Consider the following 21920-nt stretch of genomic DNA (forward strand, 5'->3'; position numbering starts at 1 on the left):
ATTTGGCGTGCTGTCCGTGGGGAGAGCTTCAAGCTCGAAATTAGGCCCGAACTCAGCGTACCCCCCGTATATGTAAGTGGTTTTAGAGTTAAAAGGTGTGGCGAAGGGGTGGTGGAAGGGTTGCTGAGAACTGTCAACAAATGGAGGTAGGACTGCTGCGTGTGTATATACCTCTATTGTTGATTAGCTGAGTGCTCTCCACCTGTGTCAATTATCTGAACGTGCTTCTCTCGAACCTTGTTAATAAAACATAATTTCACGAGTTCGCACTTACATATAATTTATAGAGAGTAATTCAATGCGTATTTGGCGTGCTGTCCGGGGGGAGGGCTTCGAGCTCGGAATTAGGCCCGAACCCAGAGTACCCCCCCTAAAGCTAAAGAGCATAGGACAGCCGCCTGCTAAATACCCCCCCAAGAAGTGCCGAGCTTGGCGGCTGGCATTAGAGAGGGGGCCTGGTTGTTTGAACGGGAGGGCCCGTGAGCGGCTTGTGTCGCCAGTGGGCGGCCCCTGTTAGTTCACGAATAGCACGGTTCTTGATGGGAGCAGGGTGTGGTCTTGTAAGTGGGAGACCGCCTGGAAGAAAATATGGGAAAAGGAAATTTGAGATCTTGATTTAGAGATTTTGTGGGACTTACCCCTTCCTTGCTGCATGGAAACTTTCCACTTTCTTGCTGCAATGAATCGATCCACTTCCTTACTAAGTGGAAACTTTCCACTAGTGGAACCTATCAATCTAGAGGGTTTTATCAGCTTCCTTATTGTGTGGAAAACTGTCCACTTCTTGCTGCGTACGTTTTTTAAACCGCTTTCTTGCTGTGGGAAAAAACTATCCGTTTCCTTGCTGTGTTTAACAACTTCTATTTCTTGCTGTGTGAAAACAATCTACTTCCTTGCAGGAATCTTCAACTTTCTTGCTGTGTCGAAACTTATTCACTAGGAGACTATCCAGTATCTTACTGCGTGGACAACTATCCACCATCTTACTGCGTGGGCAACTATCCGCCATCTTACTGCGTGGACAAGACTATCCACTATCTTACTGCGAGGGCAACTATCCGCCATCATACTGCGTGGAAAAAACTATCCACTATCTCACTGCGTGGGCAACTATCCACTATATAACTGTGTGGGCAACTATCCAGTATCTTACTGCATGGACAACTATCCACTATCTTGCTGCGTGGGCACCTATCCATTATCTTGCTGTGTGGGCAACTATCCACCATCTTACTGCGTGGACCGCTATCCGCCCTCTTACTGCGTGGACCACTATCCACTATCTTGCGGTGGGGACGACTATCCGCCATCTTACTGCGTGGACAAGACTATCCACTATCTTACTGCGAGGGCAACTATCTGCCATCTTACTGCGTGGACAAAACTATCCACTATCTCACTGTGTGGGCAACTATCCACTATATAACTGTGTGGGCAACTATCCAGTATCTTACTGCATGGACAACTATCCACTATCTTGCTGCGTGGGCACCTATCCATTATCTTGCTGTGTGGGCACCTATCCACCATCTTACTGCGTGGACCACTATCCGCCCTCTTACTGCGTGGACCACTATCCACTATCTTGAGGTGGGGACGACTATCCACTGTCTTACTGCGTGGACCACTATCCACTATCTTGCGGTGTGGACGACTATCCACTGTCTTACTGCGTGGGCGACTATGCACTGTCTTACTGCGTGGACCACTATCCGCCCTCTTACTGCGTGGACCACTATCCACTATCTTGCGGTGGGGACGACTATCCACTGTCTTACTGCGTGGACCACTATCCGCCCTCTTACTGCGTGGACCACTATCCCCTATCTTGCGGTGGGGAGGACTATCCACTGTCTTACTGCGTGGGCGACTATGCACTGTCTTACTGCATGGGCGACTATCCACTGTCTTACTGCGTGGACCACTATCCACTGTCTTACTGCGTGGGCGACTATGCACTGTCTTACTGCGTGGGCGACTATCCACTGATTTACTGCTTGGAACTATATGCTCTTCTTGTTGCTCGGAACTTTCCGCTTCCTCGCTGCGTGGAAACTTTCCACTTCCTCGCTGCGTGGAAACTTTCCACTTCCCCGCTGCGTGGAAACTTTCCACTTCCTCGCTGCGTGGAAACTTACCGCTTTCTCTTTGTGTGGAAATGTACTGTGTTCCCACTGCATTGACACTATTTACTTCCTCGCTGCGTGGAAACTTACCGCTTTCTCGTTGCGTGGAAATTTACCTCTTTCTCGCTTCGTGGAAACTTAAAACTTAAAAGGACCATCTCCCGAGAGCTCGGATCTGCTGTTGGGAGAGGCCTTTTTGAGCTGCTGAAGTTGCCTCCCCGATGCGGAAAGGGTAGCTTGAGAAGTCTTTGCTGAGACGCCTGACTGTTGGAGAACGGATTTCAGGTGTTTTTTCATGTATTTCACGAGACATGAATGAATTTGGGTGATGTAAATCCGACATATCCGATTCTCTGAGGTGCAAACTAACATTGCGCCGCCCATATCGCAGTATAGATCAATTAACACACATTCACTCACACATATTTGAAAATCAGAATATCAGATAGTTCATGAAATAGTTAGCAATTTTGTGAATATTTTGAATAAAAAATAAAAAACGAAATTAACCCGATACAGCTGAGCTGTCATACAGCGCTATTGTGGCAGCTTTGTTTCATGTGAGAAGCACGACGCGTCGCCATGGAACAATAAGGCGATGCGTTCTAAATATTTTGAGGCCTGACAGCAGATAATTAGTAAATTCGGCTTCCGGGAGATGAGCTAGTTCAAAGTCAATGAGTGAAATATTTAAATAAACTGGACATTAAATGCGGGCATGGGTGTAGCCACGGAAAATACAACTGTGCATAAACTGGCATCGCTGTTTGGTACATTTACCAGAATTAAAATGTTTGCAGGGCTGCCTTCTTTCTTCGAAGGAGGAGACTCTCCTTTTGAATCCCTGATTTGCGCTGGCAGTTGCTGCACTTAGCACGTAATTGGTAGATGTAGCTGTGTTTGTTTCCAGGTAGGGAGGAGGGGTTAACCTGCGGGCACGATGTTGTTGAGTAAGTCACTGACCTGCAGACCACAGGTCTGGGGGCGAACATTACTGCATTGGCTGTGGAGAAAAATAGCCAGAGAAACTTAGCTCCTGTGGGAGCAGAAGGAACAGTACTGCTGTGGCAGAGGAGAAATTAGCCAGAGAAACTGAGCTCCTGCGGGAACAAAAGGAACAGCACTGCTGTGTGGAAAAAATTAGCCAGAGAAACTGAGCTTCTGTGGGAACAGAAGGAACAGCACTGCTGTGGCAGTGGAGAAATTAGCCAGAGAAACTGAGCTCCTGCAGGAGCAGAGGGAACAGCACTGCTGTGGCAGTGGAGAAAAAATTTAGCCAGAGAAACTGAGATCCTGTGGGAACAGAGGGAACAGCACTGCTGTTGCAGTGGAGAAAATTAGCTAGATAAACTGAGCTCCTGTGGGAGCAGAAGGAACGGCACTGCTGTGGAGGTGGAGAAAATTAGCCAGAGAACCTGAGCTCCTGTGGGAGCAGAGGGAACAGCACTGCTGTGGCAGTGGAGAAATTAGCCAGAGAAACTGAGCTCCTGTGGGAGCAGAGGGAACAGCACTGCTGTGGCAGTGGAGAAATTAGCCAGAAAACTGAGCTCCTGTGGAAGCAGAAGGAAAAGCACTGCTGTGGCAGTGGAGAAAATTAGCCAGAGAAACTGATCTCATGTGGGAGCAGAGGGAACATCACTGCTGTGGTGGAGAAAAGGTTAGACGGACAAATAAAAAATAAATAAATAAATAAAAAGAAACACATTGAGCAACCAAATAGGACTTATTTCATGATGCTCATTCAATTCATATGAGGGAGATCAAATATACAGCCTTACAACTGTATACAACATATAACGATATATTCACCGTAAAGAAAACGTTATGTTCATAATAATTTGCTTGGCATGAATGTGCACTATTCATTGACTTCGAATCTGCTCTGAACTGAAGCATTTTGAAGCATTGTTTGCAAGCCCATAGAATGCACATCAGCACCACTTTCAGATTTTGAAGCAGTAGGTCACATTTATTTAATGAAATCATAGCCTTTGAAGTTTTGCAGTCTCATGATATGTTTTTTTCTTTTTTCATCCCCAAAATATAAGATTGCTTACAATGATCATTGATATACTTGTTATACAATATAGCCTTATATACTGTAAGGTATTGAGGTTACATTCAAGAAAACGGGTGCTCCAAAATAGGTTGTACGGTTCGCACATCTATTTATAGTCGCAAAAGCGAGTATGGTCGCACTGTGTCGAGCCATGTGATCGAGCTTATGTGAACGTCAAGTTGAGAAGTATTGAATCAAAGGCAGTGATTATCAGCTGGTTCCAACTAGGGGCTGATTGTTTGGCGTAATATGGGCTGTTGCAGTGCCATCATTTTAGTGATTTGTTCTCACGATGCGTTCACTCGCTTTACCAGCAAGTGTATTTATCGTTCATCATCACGGCAACCGTGTGCGTCCATAATGAAACACTTCTCGTGTGTGCACCTGTCTGTAGTAGTAGACTATGTAGACACGTAGAGACAGCACCGATCGCAAGAAAAGCTTGATGTCTGCCGGTAACAATACATTATCTTAAGACAGGAACTGTTGTAGTTCGCCCTGTTGCAACTTGCAAGTCTGTGCGGTGTGCACTCTTTACACTGTCCGAGCGCTGCTCTCGCCACTGAGTCTGTCGTCATGGTTTCGAAACAGCACGTTATTAATATTCCTTTAGAACATCGATTATTGAAGTTTGTGAATCGATTAGAATTGCTAGAAGACAGAATCGATTGTGTATCGTGGCAAAGACATTAATTATTTTACCATGAATGCTGATGGAAGCGGTCGAAAGGGGTTTTTAAGGTAGCTTATACATTTGTAAGTAAAGACTCTGTACTGTACAATTGCCTCGAGCGGCGCGTGCAGCCATTCAGACAGCGTGAGTGGGCGGCCGGGATGAGCTGCCGGAAATGCCGTCCATGCTGAGAACTGTCAACAAACAGAGGTAGGACTGCTGCGTGTATATATACCTCTATTGTTGATTAGCTGAGTGCTCTCCACCTGTGTCAATGATCTGAACGTGCTTCTCCCGAACCTTGTTAATAAAACATCATATATGGTATCTAGGAACAAACTGAAGAATCAGAAGAATAAATCCATATGAAAGCTTTAATTACGATACTGCACAGGCAGACAGGCAAGAAAACAAGCTAACATAACAGTGACCGGACAAAGACTGAAGGTAAGGGTGCAACTTAGGGGGACCGGAGATGTCACAAGACTCTGGACAAGGGACCGGAGACGTCACAGGACTCTGGACAAGGGACCGGAGACGTCACAGGACTCTGGACAGTGGACCGGAGACGTCACAGGACTCTGGACAGGGGACCGGAGACGTCACAGGACTCTGGACAGGGGACCGGAGACGTCACAAGACTCTGGACAGGGGACCGGAGACGTCACAGGACTCTGGACAGGGGACCGTAGATGTCACAGGACTCTGGACGGGAAGTGGTTCGCACCAAAAGTCTATTTGCCAGTGTTTAGCACATTCCTGGAATGGGCCAGGATTAACCAGTCATGCAGATACGCATTCCACTCGATTTCAGAGGGGACAGTGCAGCATCCATGCATTTTGTGAACATGCGAGGTGCCAATGACAGGCCGAAGGGCAGAACCATGAACTGATAGGCCACGCCCTTGAAGGCGAATCTCAGAAAGTGCCTGTGCTAAGGGGCTATCTGAATGTGAAAGTAGGCATGTCTACCGAAATGAACCAATCCCCGGGCCGAATGTGCGTGAGGATGTGTTTCACAGTGATTATTTTGAATAAGCAGCATGACGGTTTAATGGTCTTAGATCCAAAATCGGTCGAAGGCCACCGTCCTTTTTTGGAACCAGAAAATAGCTTTCTCAATGCTTGGGAGGTACCACCTCTATTGTACGCTTCTCTAATATCTCTGTGCGCAAAAGTTTGTGGTGGAACAGTAGACATCACACCACTGAAGCATAAAACTGCAGAGTGTAGCCACTTAACACAGTTCTCATTACCCATTCTGAAATGCCTGGAATCGCTCGTTAAGCGGGTGCATAGTTTGACAGAGGTTGAATAATTCTGCGCTGTATTCAGGGTAGTCCACCATTTTGTGACAGGGGCTTTTCTGAGCGGTCTGGCACATTGCGCTTTGTATGAAACTGCTCACCGATCTGTAACGAGGGGCAGCTCATTTCGCACAAGCATAACAATAGGTTACTGTCATAATCCCGGTTCTCTGAAACATCGGGTGGAGAGATCCACCTATGGGAAGGACATCCGTACCTGACCTCTACAGAAGCATCCAATTGCACCAAGTCTGACAAGACAGGCAGAAGCGCGCAGCCAATGCCCAGTAAGGCCCCACCCCTTACCCGCGGGCATATATAGCCTGTATGCACTACTGTACATCAGTAAGTATATTCGCTTCTCGTGCGGCAAGCGGGGCAAAGCTGGTGGATCTCTCCACTCAATGTTTCAGAGAACCGGGGTTACAACAGTAATCTATTGTTCTCTTTCATCATCCCGTGTTCGAGATCCACCTATGGAAGAGACATGGACAGCTCCCCGGTTGCCCAATACACTCACAGTGAGGTCCTGTTTAGCCAGAAAAAGACGGTCACCCCAAGGCGCGGTGCTTGACACGTCTCATAATCATGTACCCCCCACTCTGGCACACACACGTAACTGCGGTGTACAAGCAGGGCATGAAACGTGTGTGGCTCACACAAAAGAAGGCAGGGTTAGAAGGACACCACCCCCAAAACCGAATGTGCTACCGAGGTTCTGGTGACATCCAGCCTATAGTAACGCACAAATGTATGGGGAGAAGCCCAACTGGCAGCAGAGCAGATATCCTGCAGTGATACTTCCCTGAACAGAGCCCAAGAGGCGGCTAAGCCCCTTGTGGAATGAGCTCTGATGTCCCCTGGGGGTTGCAATCCCTTTGATTCGTAAGCCAAAACTATAGCATTCACAAGCCAATGTGAAAGGCGTTGCTTAGACGGGGGATCCCCTATGTGGGGAGGAGCCCATGAAACAAAGAGTTGATCACTCTTCCGCAACGCACTGGTCCTAGCCAAATACATCTGTAACGCAAGGACCGGACACAGGGCATTCAACCTTTGATCCTCCGCGGAGGAAAAGGGCGGAGGGTGAAAAGCAGACAGCTCTAACACCTCTGATGTGAACGCAGGGAAACATTTCGGCATGAAGGCTGGATTAGGCTTAAGGAAAACCTTATCTCCACCCAGAGAGAATTTAATGCACGAGGGGTGAACCGAGGATGGATTGAGGCAAGGCCGCGGGGGCGCCAGCCTGGGGAATACCAGAGGACGGGATGGTCTCCTCGTCCTCTAAGACCCAGAGAAGGCCCGCGTCGTCACCGGACCCAGACGGATCGTCGGCGAGCGGGGGGTTGCCCGCGAAGATGTCCTCTTCGGGGAACTCAGGATTGAGCTGGTCAGCCCAGACAAGAGCATTCGCACCCCGGGAGGTCCCTGGTAGCGCGCTGTCACCACCGTGTCCCACATCTGAGTCCGAAAAGTCGAGCTCGCCGTACTGGGTCGCAGCAACTTTAAGACTGCGTCACAGGAGTTTCTTAGGCAGCACTAGACAGTGACTGCAGTTCTCCGGATTCTCTATGGCTTCTTGCACGTGCTTGAGGCCCAAGCAAACCACGCAGAAAGGGTGAAGATCCTTAGCGGCGATAAGAGCACCACACACGGCCAGGCAGCCCCGTGATGAGCTATTGCCGGAAGAAGCAGCTTGGGTAGAGAGCGACATACCAGCGGAAAACTCAGAGAAATCCGTGGCAGCAGCGGTGGAACAGGAAAGACGAGTGAGAGCGCAGGCGGCTCCGAGAGCAGACACAGAATAGAACTGTCACGCCTGGCGGAGGCTGATCTGAAGATATTTCCTCCTGCAGACAATAAGTGAGCAACGCAAATTCGACAGAATTGTGTCAGTGCAGAGATCGCGAGAAGCGAATGTCAACTGATGTATAATAGCGCATGCAGGCTATATATGCCCGCAGGTAAGGGGTGGGGCCTTACTGGGCATTGGCTGCGCGCTTCTGCCTGTCCTGTCAGACTTGGTGCAATTGGATGTTTCTGCAGAGGTCAGGTATGGATGCCCTTCCCATAGGTGGATCTCGAACACGAGATGATGAAAGAAAACAGATCATTAACCTGTTTCAAGTGAACCAGTCCGCTGCCCTGAGGCGGGGTGCTGTGTGAGTTGTTCACTGCTCGCTTTGCTTGGGGCTGACGGTTGAGCATGAAATGACGGTTAAACACCACCAAACTTCCCCTACTGCAGCCGATGGTTTGGGCAGTCATTTTGTAGCTCGAAGAGCCAGGTTGGAAGCGTTTTGGAGCTCTTTAAACGCTTCTGGATCTGGGCTATTCTCATCCAATGATTTAAGCAGCATTGATTAGAACACCTGAAGCACGGCCATGGTGTGGAGAGCGGAAGCTGCCTACCTCTCCGAGGCTAGGAGAGTCTTCGGCATGAGTAACGGGCTTAGGTGAGCACAAGGCACATGGGAGCTGGGCCAGCGGGAGCTCGTCTTTCTCCGTGGCTTGACTGCAGTGGTTTGTGAATGTTGATGCTTTAAGTAATTTATAGGGAGTGTTTATGCAGGGATGTGTAGGTTGTGGCTAGGCACATGTAACTTAAAACTGTTTCATGGACATTTTATGGATGTACTGAAAAAAATCAGTAGTGGGGTGGGAAGCACAGCTCATAAACTCCCTTTCTTAAATATTATTAGAACTGCCACATGTATTCTCTCCCCCAAAACTCATGCAGTAGACGTGACTTTACATAAGGACTGTATCCTCACGTGTGTTCTACATGTTGCAGGTGAGAACATAGGGAAGGATTCACGTGTGACTCGACCTCCAGTTGAGGACTCAACAAAAGGATGAATGGAAAAACGTTGTATAACTTCTTGGATGTTATGAGAAGAACTCAAAAACTTTAAAATATTAATAATAATAATAATTCCAATGTAGGGTTTATCTATTTATTTGTTTATTTATTGGCCAATTAATTTTTTTATTTATATCATGACAACCTAAAGAGTTAGAGTTATAACCAAGTCCAAATGTCTAGAGTACATTTAGGGTGTAATTTAATTCTAGATAGCAAGGAGTCGAGTCGACTGTGTGTGTGCACTTGGATGGGTGAAATGCAAAGCACAAATTCCGAGTACGGGACACCATACTTGGCTACACGTTATGTCATTGACTGTCACTAAAGCATGATGGATTCAGGTAGTTTCTTAAAATGAGGAATTGCCCTTTATATCAGCATTTTGATTATTTTGATTCTTCAGGTTAAAATGATGCCAAAGTGACATATGGGACTTAGATTATCATATTCTCATTATTGATTTTTTTTCAGCATAGAAGGTCAATGGAAGGTCAACTCAAAGTGTGTTTACTTAATGTTCAACATCTGTTTGAGCAGATGCCCAGGTTCCCCAAACCTGTTCTAATGAGGTTATTTTAGTTGAGGGGGGTGGAGTTAGTGATATAACAAATAGATGTAGCGGTCTATATATACCAAACTTTGTCACTGTTCTTTACCTTAGACATAAGTTCCACTCTTGAGACCAAACAGGTAAGGTGATGCTTTACTAGCAAACTATACAACCTTTAATTCACATTTTTATGTTATGCTCATTAAGTATGACTTTATGTTTTTTCAGGTTCAAACTGAAAGAATGCAGGCTCTTCAGGTTCTGTCTCTAACTTTGCTGTCTGTGCTGGCGGTTAGCGCTCAAACCATCAGCCCTGGAAAATGTCCACAGCCTCCTGTTCAGCAAAACTTTGATCCTACTAGGGTAAACTTTTGCTTAAACACTGTAAAAAAAAAAAAATCCACATATTTTGCTGCCTATATAATCAACTTGGTTGTACAAGTCATTTAAACTCAAATAACATCAAACACTTTAAAAATGTAGTTGGATCTCACAGAACTTACAACATTTTTTCGAATTTGCCTAAATTATTTCTATTTCAAATAAGTTGCTATGACTTACTGATCATATAATTGTGTTTCACAATTTAAATGTTTCTTAACCTTTATATTATAATTTTTTTGTATCAGGAACATACAATCATTATGTCATTATTACTTTATCATTATAAATCCAAGAAAAAACATAAATAAATCACATATTGCTAACAACAATTATATAAAAAATAGTAGAATTTTAGTATTTGTTCATATGAAACTTCATTTTCAGCTACAAAATGACCTGTATTATCACAGGAAAATATGCTGGTGCATAACTTCTTATCATTTTGTTATTTTACAGTACATGGGCAGATGGCACGAGATCTTGAAGATTCCAGCCCCGTTCCAGTTGGGCGAGTGCTGCCAGGCCACTTACACTCTGAGTGACGGCATTGTCCTGGTTAAAAATGATGAGCTTCTGTAAGTACCAATGATAAAATATCATACATTTGTTAACATTCTGAAAATAGTAATATATTTAAAAAATAAAATACAATACTGATATTCAGAATGGTCAAAATAGTGTTGCACTTTCTTCTGAAATGGCTTAAATTAACCTAATATCTTTTCTCTGAACATCCTCACAGTGCTAATGGCACTATTAACTTCATTGAGGGAACTGCCAAGATTGTAGATGCATCAGAGCCTGCCAAACTTGAAGTCAGCTTCTTTGAAGGTAAGTCTAAACAAATCATTCTTTTCACCTGGTTTATTTGATTTTATGTACGAATCTTTGATTTGAGTTATTCATGATGTGTTCTCTTTCAGATTATTCTCCTTCCCCCTACTGGGTGCTGGCTACTGATTATGAAAACTACACCCTGGTTTACTCATGCTCTGATTTTGCCGGTCTCTTTCACGCAGAGTTTTCCTGGATCATGAGCAGGACCCGCACACTTCCCAAGGAGACCATCTCTGAGCTGTTAGACATCCTCAAATCCCATGACATTAACACTGATGTTTTTACAGAGACCGACCAGAGACCGGAACTGTGTAGCGGCATGCCTTAATACAACTGCCTTATAAAATGTTATAATGTATATATATATCTTTTTATGTAATATTCCCACAACATATTCTTAATCAGTGGTCTATGTAAAATCTGTTCTAAATCGGTTGCAATGTAACCTAAAGCTTTTAGTTTAATCCTGTTTATGCATTGTCACTTTTCTTTCTTCAAACAGTTGAATGTTGTCTAATATATTGTGTGATAAATCAAAGACTTTAAATAAAGGACAAAATATCAAAATGCTGCCCTTTGTCATTTGCTGTTTAGGTCATGGTGGATAGGGTTGTGAAGAGAGTCCTGGCAGTTGCTTTGTATAATCACTGCCTGTTATTTCTTAGTAAAAAAATTAGCTTTTTGATCAAAACAATACAGTAATATGGTAATAGCTATGCCTCTTAAATGACTTTTCAGCTGACATTATAAAGTTAACCAATATTCAACTATTGAGGAATTTGTGTAGGCTACTCTTGCAAGAAATGCACTCTACTATTTTTTTCAATAGTTAACTAAGTAATTTAATGATGACATGCAGATGACATTATTACATAATTTGAAAGTGAATTTTGAAGTGTAACTGATGAGATGCAAAGGATTGCTCTCAAAGGTGAACTTGGCCTTCAGCAAAAATTTTACTGTTTTAACTTCCATTAACATAATTGCAAATCAACCCATAAATTAGATGATTGTAACGTAATCCATAGCGTAATTCATTTTTAATTAATTCATGTAATTCTGTGTTGCTATGTCTCAAGAGAGTAAGCAATTAAGCAGAATCGCCCGGATGAAGACAATGATGGCGTTAATGGGAAGACTAATTAAAAAGTAAATAACCAACTCAGACACTTATATCCCTGCTTTATTTCACACCAAAATCAAACTTGAAATGGGCTGAAAACATGACTGTGGGGGTTTTTAGAGAGCAATCAGCTTGGGGAAATTAAAGGTACATCTTTGTGCCTGAGACCAGTGTACAAGCTTGATGACCGATGAAAATCATTTGACTGGGAACAATTTGGGGATGGCCGCTTCCTGTTCCAACATGACTGCGCACCAGTGCACAAGAACTCCACTAGACCCCTGAAGATGTGCTGTGGTATCTGGCACCAAAATGTTAGCAGCAGATCCTTTAAGTCCTGTAAGTTGCGAGGTGAGGCCTCCATGGATCGGACTTGTTTGTTCAGCACATCCCACAGATGCTCGATTGGATTTAGTTCCGGGCAATCTGGAGGCCAAGTCAACACCTCAAACTCATTGTTGTGCTCCTCAAACCATTCCTGGACCACTTATGCTTTGTGGCAGGGCACGTTATCCTGCTGAAAGAGGCCACAGCCACCAGGGAATACCGTTTCCATGAAAGGGTGTACATGGTCTGCAACAATGCTTAGGTAGGTGGTACGTGTCAATGTAACATCCACATGGATGGCAGGACCCAAGGTTTCCCAGCGGAACATTTCCCAAAGTATCACACTGCCTCCGTTGGCTTGCCTTCTCCATGTGTTCCCCAGGTAAGCGACACACACGCACCTAGCCATCCACGTGCATCTAAAAGAAAATGTGATTCATCAGACCAGGCCCCCTTCTTCCATTGCTCCGTGGTCCAGTTCTGATGCTCACGTGCCCACTGTTGCCGCTTTCGATGGTGGACAAGGGTCAGCATGCACTCTGACGGGTCTGCGGCTATGCAGCCCCATACGCAACAGTAGCTTGCCTGTTTGATCAGACCACACAGGCCAGCCTTCGCTCCCCACGTGCATCAATGAGCCTTGGCTGTTCATGACCCGGTCACCGGTTCACCACTGTTCCTTCCTTGAACCACTTTTGATAGAAACTGACCACTGCAGACCAGGAACACCGCACAAGAGCTATAGTTTTGGAGATGCTCTGACCCAGTCGTTTAGCCATCACAATTTGGCCCTTGTCAAACTCGCTCAAATCTTTGTGCTTGCCCCTTTTTCCTGCTTCTAACACATCAACTTTGAGGACAAAAAGTTCACCTGCTGACTAATATATCCCACCCAGTAACAGGTGCTGTGATGAAGAGATAATCAGTGTTATTCACTTAGCCTGTCAGTGGTCATAATGTTATGCCTGACCGGTGTGTGTATATATATATATATATATATATATATATATATATATATATATATATATATATATATATATATATATATATATATATATACATATATCTTTTATGAGGATGCTCATCTGTCTGATCACAAACTCTTCGCTGTCAAAAACAAGCTGTGACACTTCATCGCGGCTTTTATTTATTTCTGAATAAATTCTCAAATAACTGTTTTAAAACTAATATTTAGTTTCTACTGTTATGTCGTGTGGGACCTGAGCATTGATTAAACTGAGGAATTTTCTATTGTCCCTCTTCTCAATGTCCTGTGTGTTACTATATTATTGCCTACTCATTGGGCCCATCAAGAGCGGGGGGAAGGGGCATGCAAGCACACCTCATAAACTGCCTTTTTTAAATGATATAAAAACTGCCACGTGTACCCCCCCCCAACCCCCCACCCCCAAAAAAACATTTATGCAGCAGACATCTTTACATATGGACCGTATCCTCACGTGTTGTGTGTTTTGCATGTTGCAGGTGTTTGTGATAAGTCAAACAACACTAGTGTGATAAGAACATGAAGGATTCACGTGCGGCTCGACCTCCAGTTGAGGACACAACTTTCGTAACAAAAGGATGAATGGAACAACATTGTATAACTTCTTGGCTGCTATGAGAAGAACACAAAAACAAAAACAAAAAAATGCAATGTAGGGTTTATTTATTTATTTAATGGGTAACAAAACCAAAACCAAACTAAACCATTTTTTGGTTTCGAACTTTCATGGACGACTAAAAGTTATCAGACTTGAAACGTTGTGGCCTAATGGTTAGCGAGTCTGTCTTGGAACCCAAAGGTTGCGGATTCAAATCTCAGTACCATCGGGAAATGTAAGTGGGGGGTGTGAATGACCAGTTCTCTCTTCCAATCTCATAATCACAAAATAAATTATTTTATTTTTTATAATAGAAAATATACACGTGAACATGGATTCTTGGCACATGGAGGGCACATGTTTTTTTATTGTTGTTTCAAAGATGTGGAAAGCTACCTGTGACTCGTGCGTCACCTTCTTCCAAGAAGGTCAACTCAAGGTGTGTTTACCTAATGTTCAACATCTGTTTGAGCAGATGCCCAGGTTCCCCAAACCTGTTCTAATGAGGTTATTTTAGTTGAGGGGGGTGGAGTTAGTGATATAACAAATAGATGTAGCGGTCTATATATACCAAACTTTGTCACTGTTCTTTACCTTAGACATAAGTTCCACTCTTGAGACCAAACAGGTAAGGTGATGCTTTACTAGCAAACTATCCAACCTGTAATTCACATTTGTATGTTATTTTCATTAAGTATGACTTTATGTTTTTTCAGGTTCAAACTGAAAGAATGCAGGCTCTTCAGGTTCTGTCTCTGACTTTGCTGTCTGTGCTGGCGGTCAGCGCTCAAACCATCAGCCCTGGAAAATGTCCACAGCCTCCTGTTCAGCAAAACTTTGATCCTACTAGGGTAAACTTTTGCTTAAACACTGTAAAAAATCCACCTATTTAAAAGCTTAAGTTCAGTTGCTATGTAATAGACTTTGTTGTACAAAGTGTTTTCAGCTCAAATAACATTAAATGGACTTAATTCTCATTTAACTTATATTATCTCATATACATTATTTTGATGAGTTAAAGTAATATAAAAAACATAAGTTGCCATGACTTACACGTTTTTTACAGTGTACATGTTTCTTAATCTTTATATTATTATTTTTGTATCAGGAACATATTACAATCATTATGAACCGCTTTATCATTATAAATCCAAGAGGAGCATAAATAAATCCCATATTGCTAACAAAAAATATAGCAAAAAGAATAGAATATTAGTATTTGTTTATATGAAACTTGATTTTCAGCTACAAAATGACCTGTATTATCACAGGAAAATATGCTGGTGCATAACTTCTTATCATTTTGTTATTTTACAGTACATGGGCAGATGGCTGGAGATCTTGAAGATTCCAGCCCCGTTCCAGTTGGGCGAGTGCTGCCAGGCCACTTACACTCTGAGTGACGGCATTGTCCTGGTTAAAAATGATGAGCTTCTGTAAGTACCAATGATAAAATATCACACATTTGTTATATTCAGAAGTTAGTAATATATTTAAAAAAAATTAAATACCAAATAAAATACAATACAGAAGAGTCAAAATAGTTTTGCACTTTCTTCTGAAATGGCTTAAATGAACCTAATATCTTTTCTCTGAACATCCTCACAGTGCTGATGGCACTATCAACTTCATTGAGGGAACTGCCAAGATTGTAGATGCATCAGAGCCTGCCAAACTTGAAGTCAGCTTCTTTGAAAGTAAGTCTAAACAAATCATTCTTTTCACCTGGTTTATTTGATTTTATGTTTGAATCTTTGTTTGAGTTATTCATGATGTGTTCTCTTTCAGATTCTCCTCCTTCCCCCTACTGGGTGCTGGCTACTGATTATGACAACTACACCCTGGTTTACGCGTGCTCTGATTTCGCCGGTCTCTTTCACGCAGAGTTTTCCTGGATCATGAGCAGGACCCGCACACTTCCCAAGGATACCGTCTCTGAGCTGTTAGACATCCTCAAATCCCATGACATTAACACTGATGTTTTTACAGAGACTGACCAGAGACCGGAACTGTGCAGCGGCATGCCTTAATACAACTGCCTTATAAAATGTGCTACTGTGAGATGTGTTGTGGTCTAATAACGTTTTTTTAAAGACCTTACATTTATTTTGTTTGTTTTTTAACATAATATTCCCACAACATATTCTTAATCAGTGGTCTATGGCATGAGAATGTGAATAAATCTGTTCTGAATCGTAGGTCACAATGTAAACTAAAGCTTTTCGTTTAATCTTATTTATGCATTGCTGATGTACTTTACTTTCTTCAAATAGTTGAATGTTGTCTATATAGATAATATCTATTGTGTGATAAATCAAGGACTTTGGATCAGACTATGAATAAAGCACAAAATATCAAAATGCTGCCTTTTTTCATTTGTTTGTTTAGGTCATATAGACGGACATTATATGACATTATAAAGTTAACCAATATTTTACTAGCTATTCAGGAATCTTTGTAGGCTACTCTTGCAAAAAAAAACGCACTCTACAATTTTGCCAATAGTTAACTAAATAATTTGATGACATGCAGATGACATTAATCATTTGAAAAAATAAGTGTTACCGATGAGATACAATGAAATGCTCTCAAAGATTAACTTAAAGGAACTGTATGTAAGAAATGTATTTCAGTTAATCATAAAATGGCCCTGATATGTCACTAGACATTAAGAAATCATGTTAATTTCAAATACTTATATCACTGACAACGGTTGTCCGGCCAAGATATTGTCATTTTAAAAGTGAAGTTGCAGCCCTCAACTGATGTTGATGTTGACATGTTGTGTTTTGGCCTGAAGCGCCACCCTCCACCTATCTACCAATCACGAAGTCAGTAGTGTTTCTGCATTCGGGTTGCCAGCTCTGCTCTAGTTACCACAGCTGCGGCAACAAACTTTTTGGATAAACAATGTCTAACTTTACGAAACCTATACGACCTCGTTATGAATCAGAAAAACGTCGTGACAGTAACTAGTGTCCGAAATAAAACAAGGATTTGTATAAGAGATGCCTTTGAAAGATGGAGAAGGCTGAAAACGGAGAATAATTTGAAGACTGATGCCAACGTTGCTAATTTTCTCCTGGACAGGTAAGGTTCATCTATGTTTGGCTAACTTGTACTTAATGTAAATGGACATTTCAAATATTCATGACAGTCGAACAAAGTTATGCATGTTCGTGCAAAGTAACGTTAGGTTAGCGCAGATGGAGGAGGTGGGTCATTGAATTGAAAAGGTAATGTTAAGGAATTGTTTGGTAAATAAAAACGGCGAGTCGTCATTGCTAACATTAGTAATGCATTATCAGAGCCTGTTTCACTGTCATTATGCTGGGACGCTGAGAAAAAAACATTAGCACGCCTATTATGGCAATGTGAAAACGTATTTGAGACTGTAGCCTAACGTTACCTCTGTAAAAAAATGTCCTCATTCGTTCTTCGCATATATAGTGGACAAAACATGCTGCAAGTTGACCTGTATGACCATTGCTAATGTTATTTAGCTTTGCTGTAATTTTACTATAGTATTTTTTTCATGTGGGAATGTACTGTCACATACGAGCGTTCATATTTACGATTATATTTGGCTAATCGCCATTAGTAAATTTTTGCGATTCATAATTACTTCACAAAACATTGCTCTTGAAGCATAAACATAATTAACAGAAAGAAAAAAAACCTTACTGTGTACGACTCGTCACTTGCCATTGAAAGCTCCGTGTAGCAGCCTAAGTTCCTGCTGGATCCTGCAGCCTATCTGGCAACCTCGAGTCAGGGGGAGGGGGAGAGGGGATACACCGCTCTACAGTCATTTGAAAGTGATTGCAGTACCAGTTTTGGCCACAGTCCTACATACAGCTCCTTTAACTTTCAGCCTTAAGGCAAAATTATACAGTTTTAACTTCTGTTAACATAATTGCAAATCAAGCCATAAACTTGACGTTTGTGGCAGAATCCTTTCATTTTTACTCAGAGAGAAAGTTTCCAACATAGAAAAACATTTCTTGTACACTCAAAAAAATTTACTTTCACTGTTCTTAGTTGCACTCAAATCATCCTTGTTCACATTACTTAAAAAACTCATGTAACTAAATTTACTTAGATTTACTGAGTTGTTTCTGCTAAAAATGAGTATTGTCAGCTTTACTTAATAAGTGTTTGTTCGGTCAACTTAACATTGCTGAGTGAAACGAACAAACTGGACAGTGGATCTACACTCACCTAAAGGATTATTAGGAACACCTGTTCAATTTCTCCATCCATCCATCCATCTTCTTCCGCTTATCCGGGGCCGGGTCGCGGGGGCAGCAGTCTAAGCAGAGATGCCCAGACTTCCCTCTCCCTAGACACTTCCTCTAGCTCTTCCGGGGGGACACCGAGGCGTTCCAAGGCCAGCCGGGAGACATAGTCCCTCCAGCGTGTCCTTGGTCTTCCCCGGGGCCTCCTCCCGGTTGGACATGCCCGAAACACCTTCCCAGGAAGGCGTTCAGGAGGCATCCGGAACAGATGCCCGAGCCACCTCAGCTGTCCCCTCTCGATGTGGAGGAGCAGCGGCTCTACTCCGAGTTCCTCCCGAGTGACTGAGCTTCTCACCCTATCTCTAAGGGAGCGCCCAGCCACCCTGCGGAGAAAGCTCATTTCGGCCGCCTGTATCCGGGATCTTGTCCTTTCGGTCATGACCCAAAGCTCATGACCATAGGTGAGAGTAGGAACGTAGATTGACCGGAAAATCAAGAGCTTCGCCTTACGGCTTAGCTCTTTCTTCACCACGACAGACCGGTACATCGACCGCATTACTGCAGAAGCTGCACCGATCCGTCTGTCAATCTCCCGTTCCATCCTCCCCTCACTCGTGAACAAGACCCCTAGATACTTAAACTCCTCCACTTGGGGCAGGAACTCTCCACCAACCTGGAGTGGGCAAGCCACCCTTTTCCGACTGAGGACCATGGCCTCGGATTTGGAGGTGCTGATCCCCATCCCAGCCGCTTCACACTCGGCTGCAAACCGTCCCAATGCATGCTGAAGGTCCTGGTTAGAAGGGGCCAACACGACAACGTCATCCGCAAAGAGCAGAGACGAAACCGTGTGGTCCCCAAACCTGACACCCTCCGGCCCTTGGCTGCGCCTAGAAATTCTGTCCATAAAAATTATGAACAGAACCGGCGACAAAGGGCAGCCCTGCCGGAGTCCAACATGCACCGGGAACAAGTCTGACTTACTGCCGGCAATGCGGACCAAACTCCTGCTTCGGTCATACAGGGACCGGACAGCCCTCAGTAAAGGACCCCGGACCCCATATTCCCCCAGCACCCTCCACAGGACGCCGCGAGGGACACAGTCGAATGCCTTCTCCAAATCCACAAAACAAATGTGGACTGGTTGGGCAAACTCCCATGAACCCTCCAGCACCCTGTAGAGGGTATAGAGCTGGTCCAGTGTTCCGCGACCAGGACGAAAACCACACTGTTCCTCCTGAATCCGAGGTTCCACTATCGGCCGGATTCTCCTCTCCAGTACCCTGGCATAGACTTTCCCGGGGAGGCTGAGAAGTGTGATCCCCCTATAGTTGGAACACACCCTCCGGTCCCCCTTCTTAAAAAGAGGGACCACCACCCCGGTCTGCCATCCCAGAGGCGCTGTCCCCGACCGCCACGCGATGCTGCAGAGGCGTGTCAGCCAAGACAGCCCCACAACATCCAGAGACTTGAGGTACTCAGGGCGGATCTCATCCACCCCCGGTGCCTTGCCACCGAGGAGTTTCTTGACCACCTCGGTGACTTCAGCCCGGGTGATGGACGAGTCCTCCTCTGAGCCCCCAGACTCTGCTTCCACAATGGAAGACGTGACGGCGGGATTGAGGAGATCCTCGAAGTATTCCTTCCACCGTCCGACAACATCCCCAGTCGAGGTCAACAGCCGCCCATCGCCACTGTAAACAGCGTTGGTAGGGCACTGCTTCCCCCTCCTGAGGCGCCGGACGGTTTGCCAGAATCTCTTCGAGGCCAGCCGATAGTCTTTTTCCATGGCCTCACCGAACTCCTCCCAGGCCCGAGTTTTTGCCTCCACGACCACCCGGGCTGCAGTCCGTTTAGCCTGTCGGTACCTGTCAGCTGCCTCAGGAGTCCCACAAGCCAGCCAGGCCCGATAGGACTCCTTCTTCAGCTTGACAGCATTCCTTACTTCCGGTGTACACCACCGGGTTCGGGGATTGCCGCCTCGACAGGCACCGGAGACCTTGCGTCCACAGCTCCGAGCAGCCGCTTTGACAATGGAGGTGGAGAACATGGTCCACTCGGACTCAATATCTCCAGCCTCCCTCGGGATCCGGTCGAAGCTCTGCCGGAGGCAGGAGTTGAAGATCTCTCTGACAGGAGACTCGGCCAAACGTTCCCAGCAGACCCTCACAGTACGTTTGGGTCTACCGAGTCTATCCAGCTTCCTCCCCCGCCATCGGATCCAACTCACCACCAGGTGGTGATCAGTTGACAGCTCCGCCCCTCTCTTCACCTGAGTGTCCAAGACATACGGCCGCAGATCAGATGAAACGACCACAAAGTCGATCATTGACCTACGACCTAGGGTGTCCTGGTGCCATGTGCACTGATGGACACCCTTATGCTTGAACATGGTGTTCGTTATGGACAAACTGTAACTAACACAGAAGTCCAATAACTGAACACCACTCGGGTTCAGATCAGGGGGGCCGTTCCTCCCAATCACGCCCCTCCAGGTTTCACTGTCATTGCCCACGTGGGTGTTGAAGTCCCCCAGTAGAACGACGGAGTCCCCAGTCGGAGCACTCTCCAGCACCCCTCCCAGAGACCCCAAGAAGGTCGGATACTCTGCACTGCCGTTCGGCCCGTAGGCACACACAACAGTGAGAGACCTATCCCCGAGCCGAAGCCGCAGGGAAACGACCCTCTCGTTCACCGGGGTAAACTCCAACACATGGCAGCAGAGCTGGGGGGCTATAAGCAAACCCACACCAGCCCGCCGCCTCTCACCATGGGCAACTCCAGAGTGGTAAAGAGTCCATCCCCTCTCGAGGAGTGTGGTTCCAGAGCCCAAGCCATGCGTGGAGGTGATTCCGACTATCTCTAGTCGGAACCTCTCAACCTCACGCACAAACTCAGGCTCTTTCCCCGCCAGCGAGGTGACATTCCATGTCCCAAGAGCCAGTTTCCGTGTCCAGGGATCGGGTCGTCTAGGCCCCCGCCTTCGACTGCTGCCCGATTCGCTTTGCACCGGCCAGTTTGTTCAATTTCTCATTAATGAAATTATCTAATCAACCCATCACATGGCAGTTGCTTCAATGCATTTAGGGGTGTGGTCCTGGTCAAGACAATCTCCTGAACTCCAAACTGAATGTCAGAATGGGAAAGAAAGGTGATTTAAGCAATTTTGAGCGTGGCATGGTTGTTGGTGCCAGACGGGCCGGTCTGAGTATTTCAAAATCTGCTCAGTTACTGGGATTTTCACGCACAACCATTTCTAGGGTTTACAAAGAATGGTGTGAAAAGGGAAAAACATCCAGTATGAGGCAGTCCTGTGGGCGAAAATGCCTTGTTGATGCTAGAGGTCAGAGGAGAATGGGCAGACTGATTCAAGCTGATAGAAGAGCAACTTTGACTGAAATAACCACTCGTTACAACCAAGGTATGCAGCAAAGCATTTGTGAAGCCACAACACGCATAGCCTTGAGGCGGATGGGCTACAACAGCAGAAGACCCCACCGGGTACAACTCATCTCCACTACAAATAGGAAAAAGAGGCTACAATTTGCACAAGCTCACCAAAATTGGACAGTTGAAGGCTGGAAAAATGTTGCCTGGTCTGATGAGTCTCGATTTCTGTTGAAACATTCAGATGGTAGAGTCAGAATTTGGCGTAAACAGAATGAGAACATGGATCCATCATGCCTTGTTACCCCTGTACAGGCTGGTGGTGGTGGTGGTGTAATGGTGTGGGGGATGTTTTCTTGTCACACTTTCGGCCCCTTAGTGCCAATTGGGCATCGTTTAAATGCCACGGCCTACCTGAGCATTGTTTCTGACCATG

General features: G+C 44.9%; 2 protein-coding genes across 2 annotated transcripts; both read left to right on the top strand.

Annotated features, from left to right (window-relative positions):
- Positions 1 to 8723: 8723 nt before the first annotated feature.
- LOC307127488 (apolipoprotein D-like) lies at positions 8724 to 11368 on the top strand. Its single transcript, XM_079818737.1, has 4 exons — positions 8724 to 9947; positions 10425 to 10543; positions 10711 to 10799; positions 10892 to 11368. Exons 1-4 carry the CDS (start codon positions 9780 to 9782, stop codon positions 11131 to 11133), a joined length of 618 nt encoding a protein of 205 aa, XP_079674863.1. The 5' UTR covers positions 8724 to 9779; the 3' UTR covers positions 11134 to 11368.
- A 3089-nt stretch (positions 11369 to 14457) lies between these two features.
- LOC307127487 (apolipoprotein D-like) lies at positions 14458 to 16215 on the top strand. Its single transcript, XM_079818736.1, has 5 exons — positions 14458 to 14487; positions 14576 to 14710; positions 15177 to 15295; positions 15468 to 15556; positions 15648 to 16215. The coding sequence occupies exons 2-5, from the start codon at positions 14591 to 14593 to the stop codon at positions 15887 to 15889; spliced, it is 570 nt and encodes a 189-aa protein (XP_079674862.1). The 5' UTR covers positions 14458 to 14487; positions 14576 to 14590; the 3' UTR covers positions 15890 to 16215.
- The last annotated feature ends 5705 nt before the right edge of the window (positions 16216 to 21920 follow it).

The sequence above is a fragment of the Gobio gobio genome (assembly GCF_949357685.1).
Source record: "Gobio gobio genome assembly, chromosome: 6".
Classification (NCBI taxonomy): domain Eukaryota; kingdom Metazoa; phylum Chordata; class Actinopteri; order Cypriniformes; family Gobionidae; genus Gobio; species Gobio gobio.

Bases quoted from the DNA above. Each gene is read 5' to 3' on its own strand.
- LOC307127487 (XM_079818736.1), top strand. From the start codon at position 14,591: ATGCAGGCTCTTCAGGTTCTGTCTCTGACTTTGCTGTCTGTGCTGGCG. The intron at 15,296-15,467 runs GTAAGTACCAAT...ACATCCTCACAG, and splicing joins GTTAAAAATGATGAGCTTCT to TGCTGATGGCACTATCAACT. The intron at 15,557-15,647 runs GTAAGTCTAAAC...GTTCTCTTTCAG, and splicing joins TGAAGTCAGCTTCTTTGAAA to ATTCTCCTCCTTCCCCCTAC.
- LOC307127488 (XM_079818737.1), top strand. From the start codon at position 9,780: ATGCTCATTAAGTATGACTTTATGTTTTTTCAGGTTCAAACTGAAAGA. The intron at 9,948-10,424 runs GTAAACTTTTGC...GTTATTTTACAG, and splicing joins AAAACTTTGATCCTACTAGG to TACATGGGCAGATGGCACGA. The intron at 10,800-10,891 runs GTAAGTCTAAAC...GTTCTCTTTCAG, and splicing joins TGAAGTCAGCTTCTTTGAAG to ATTATTCTCCTTCCCCCTAC.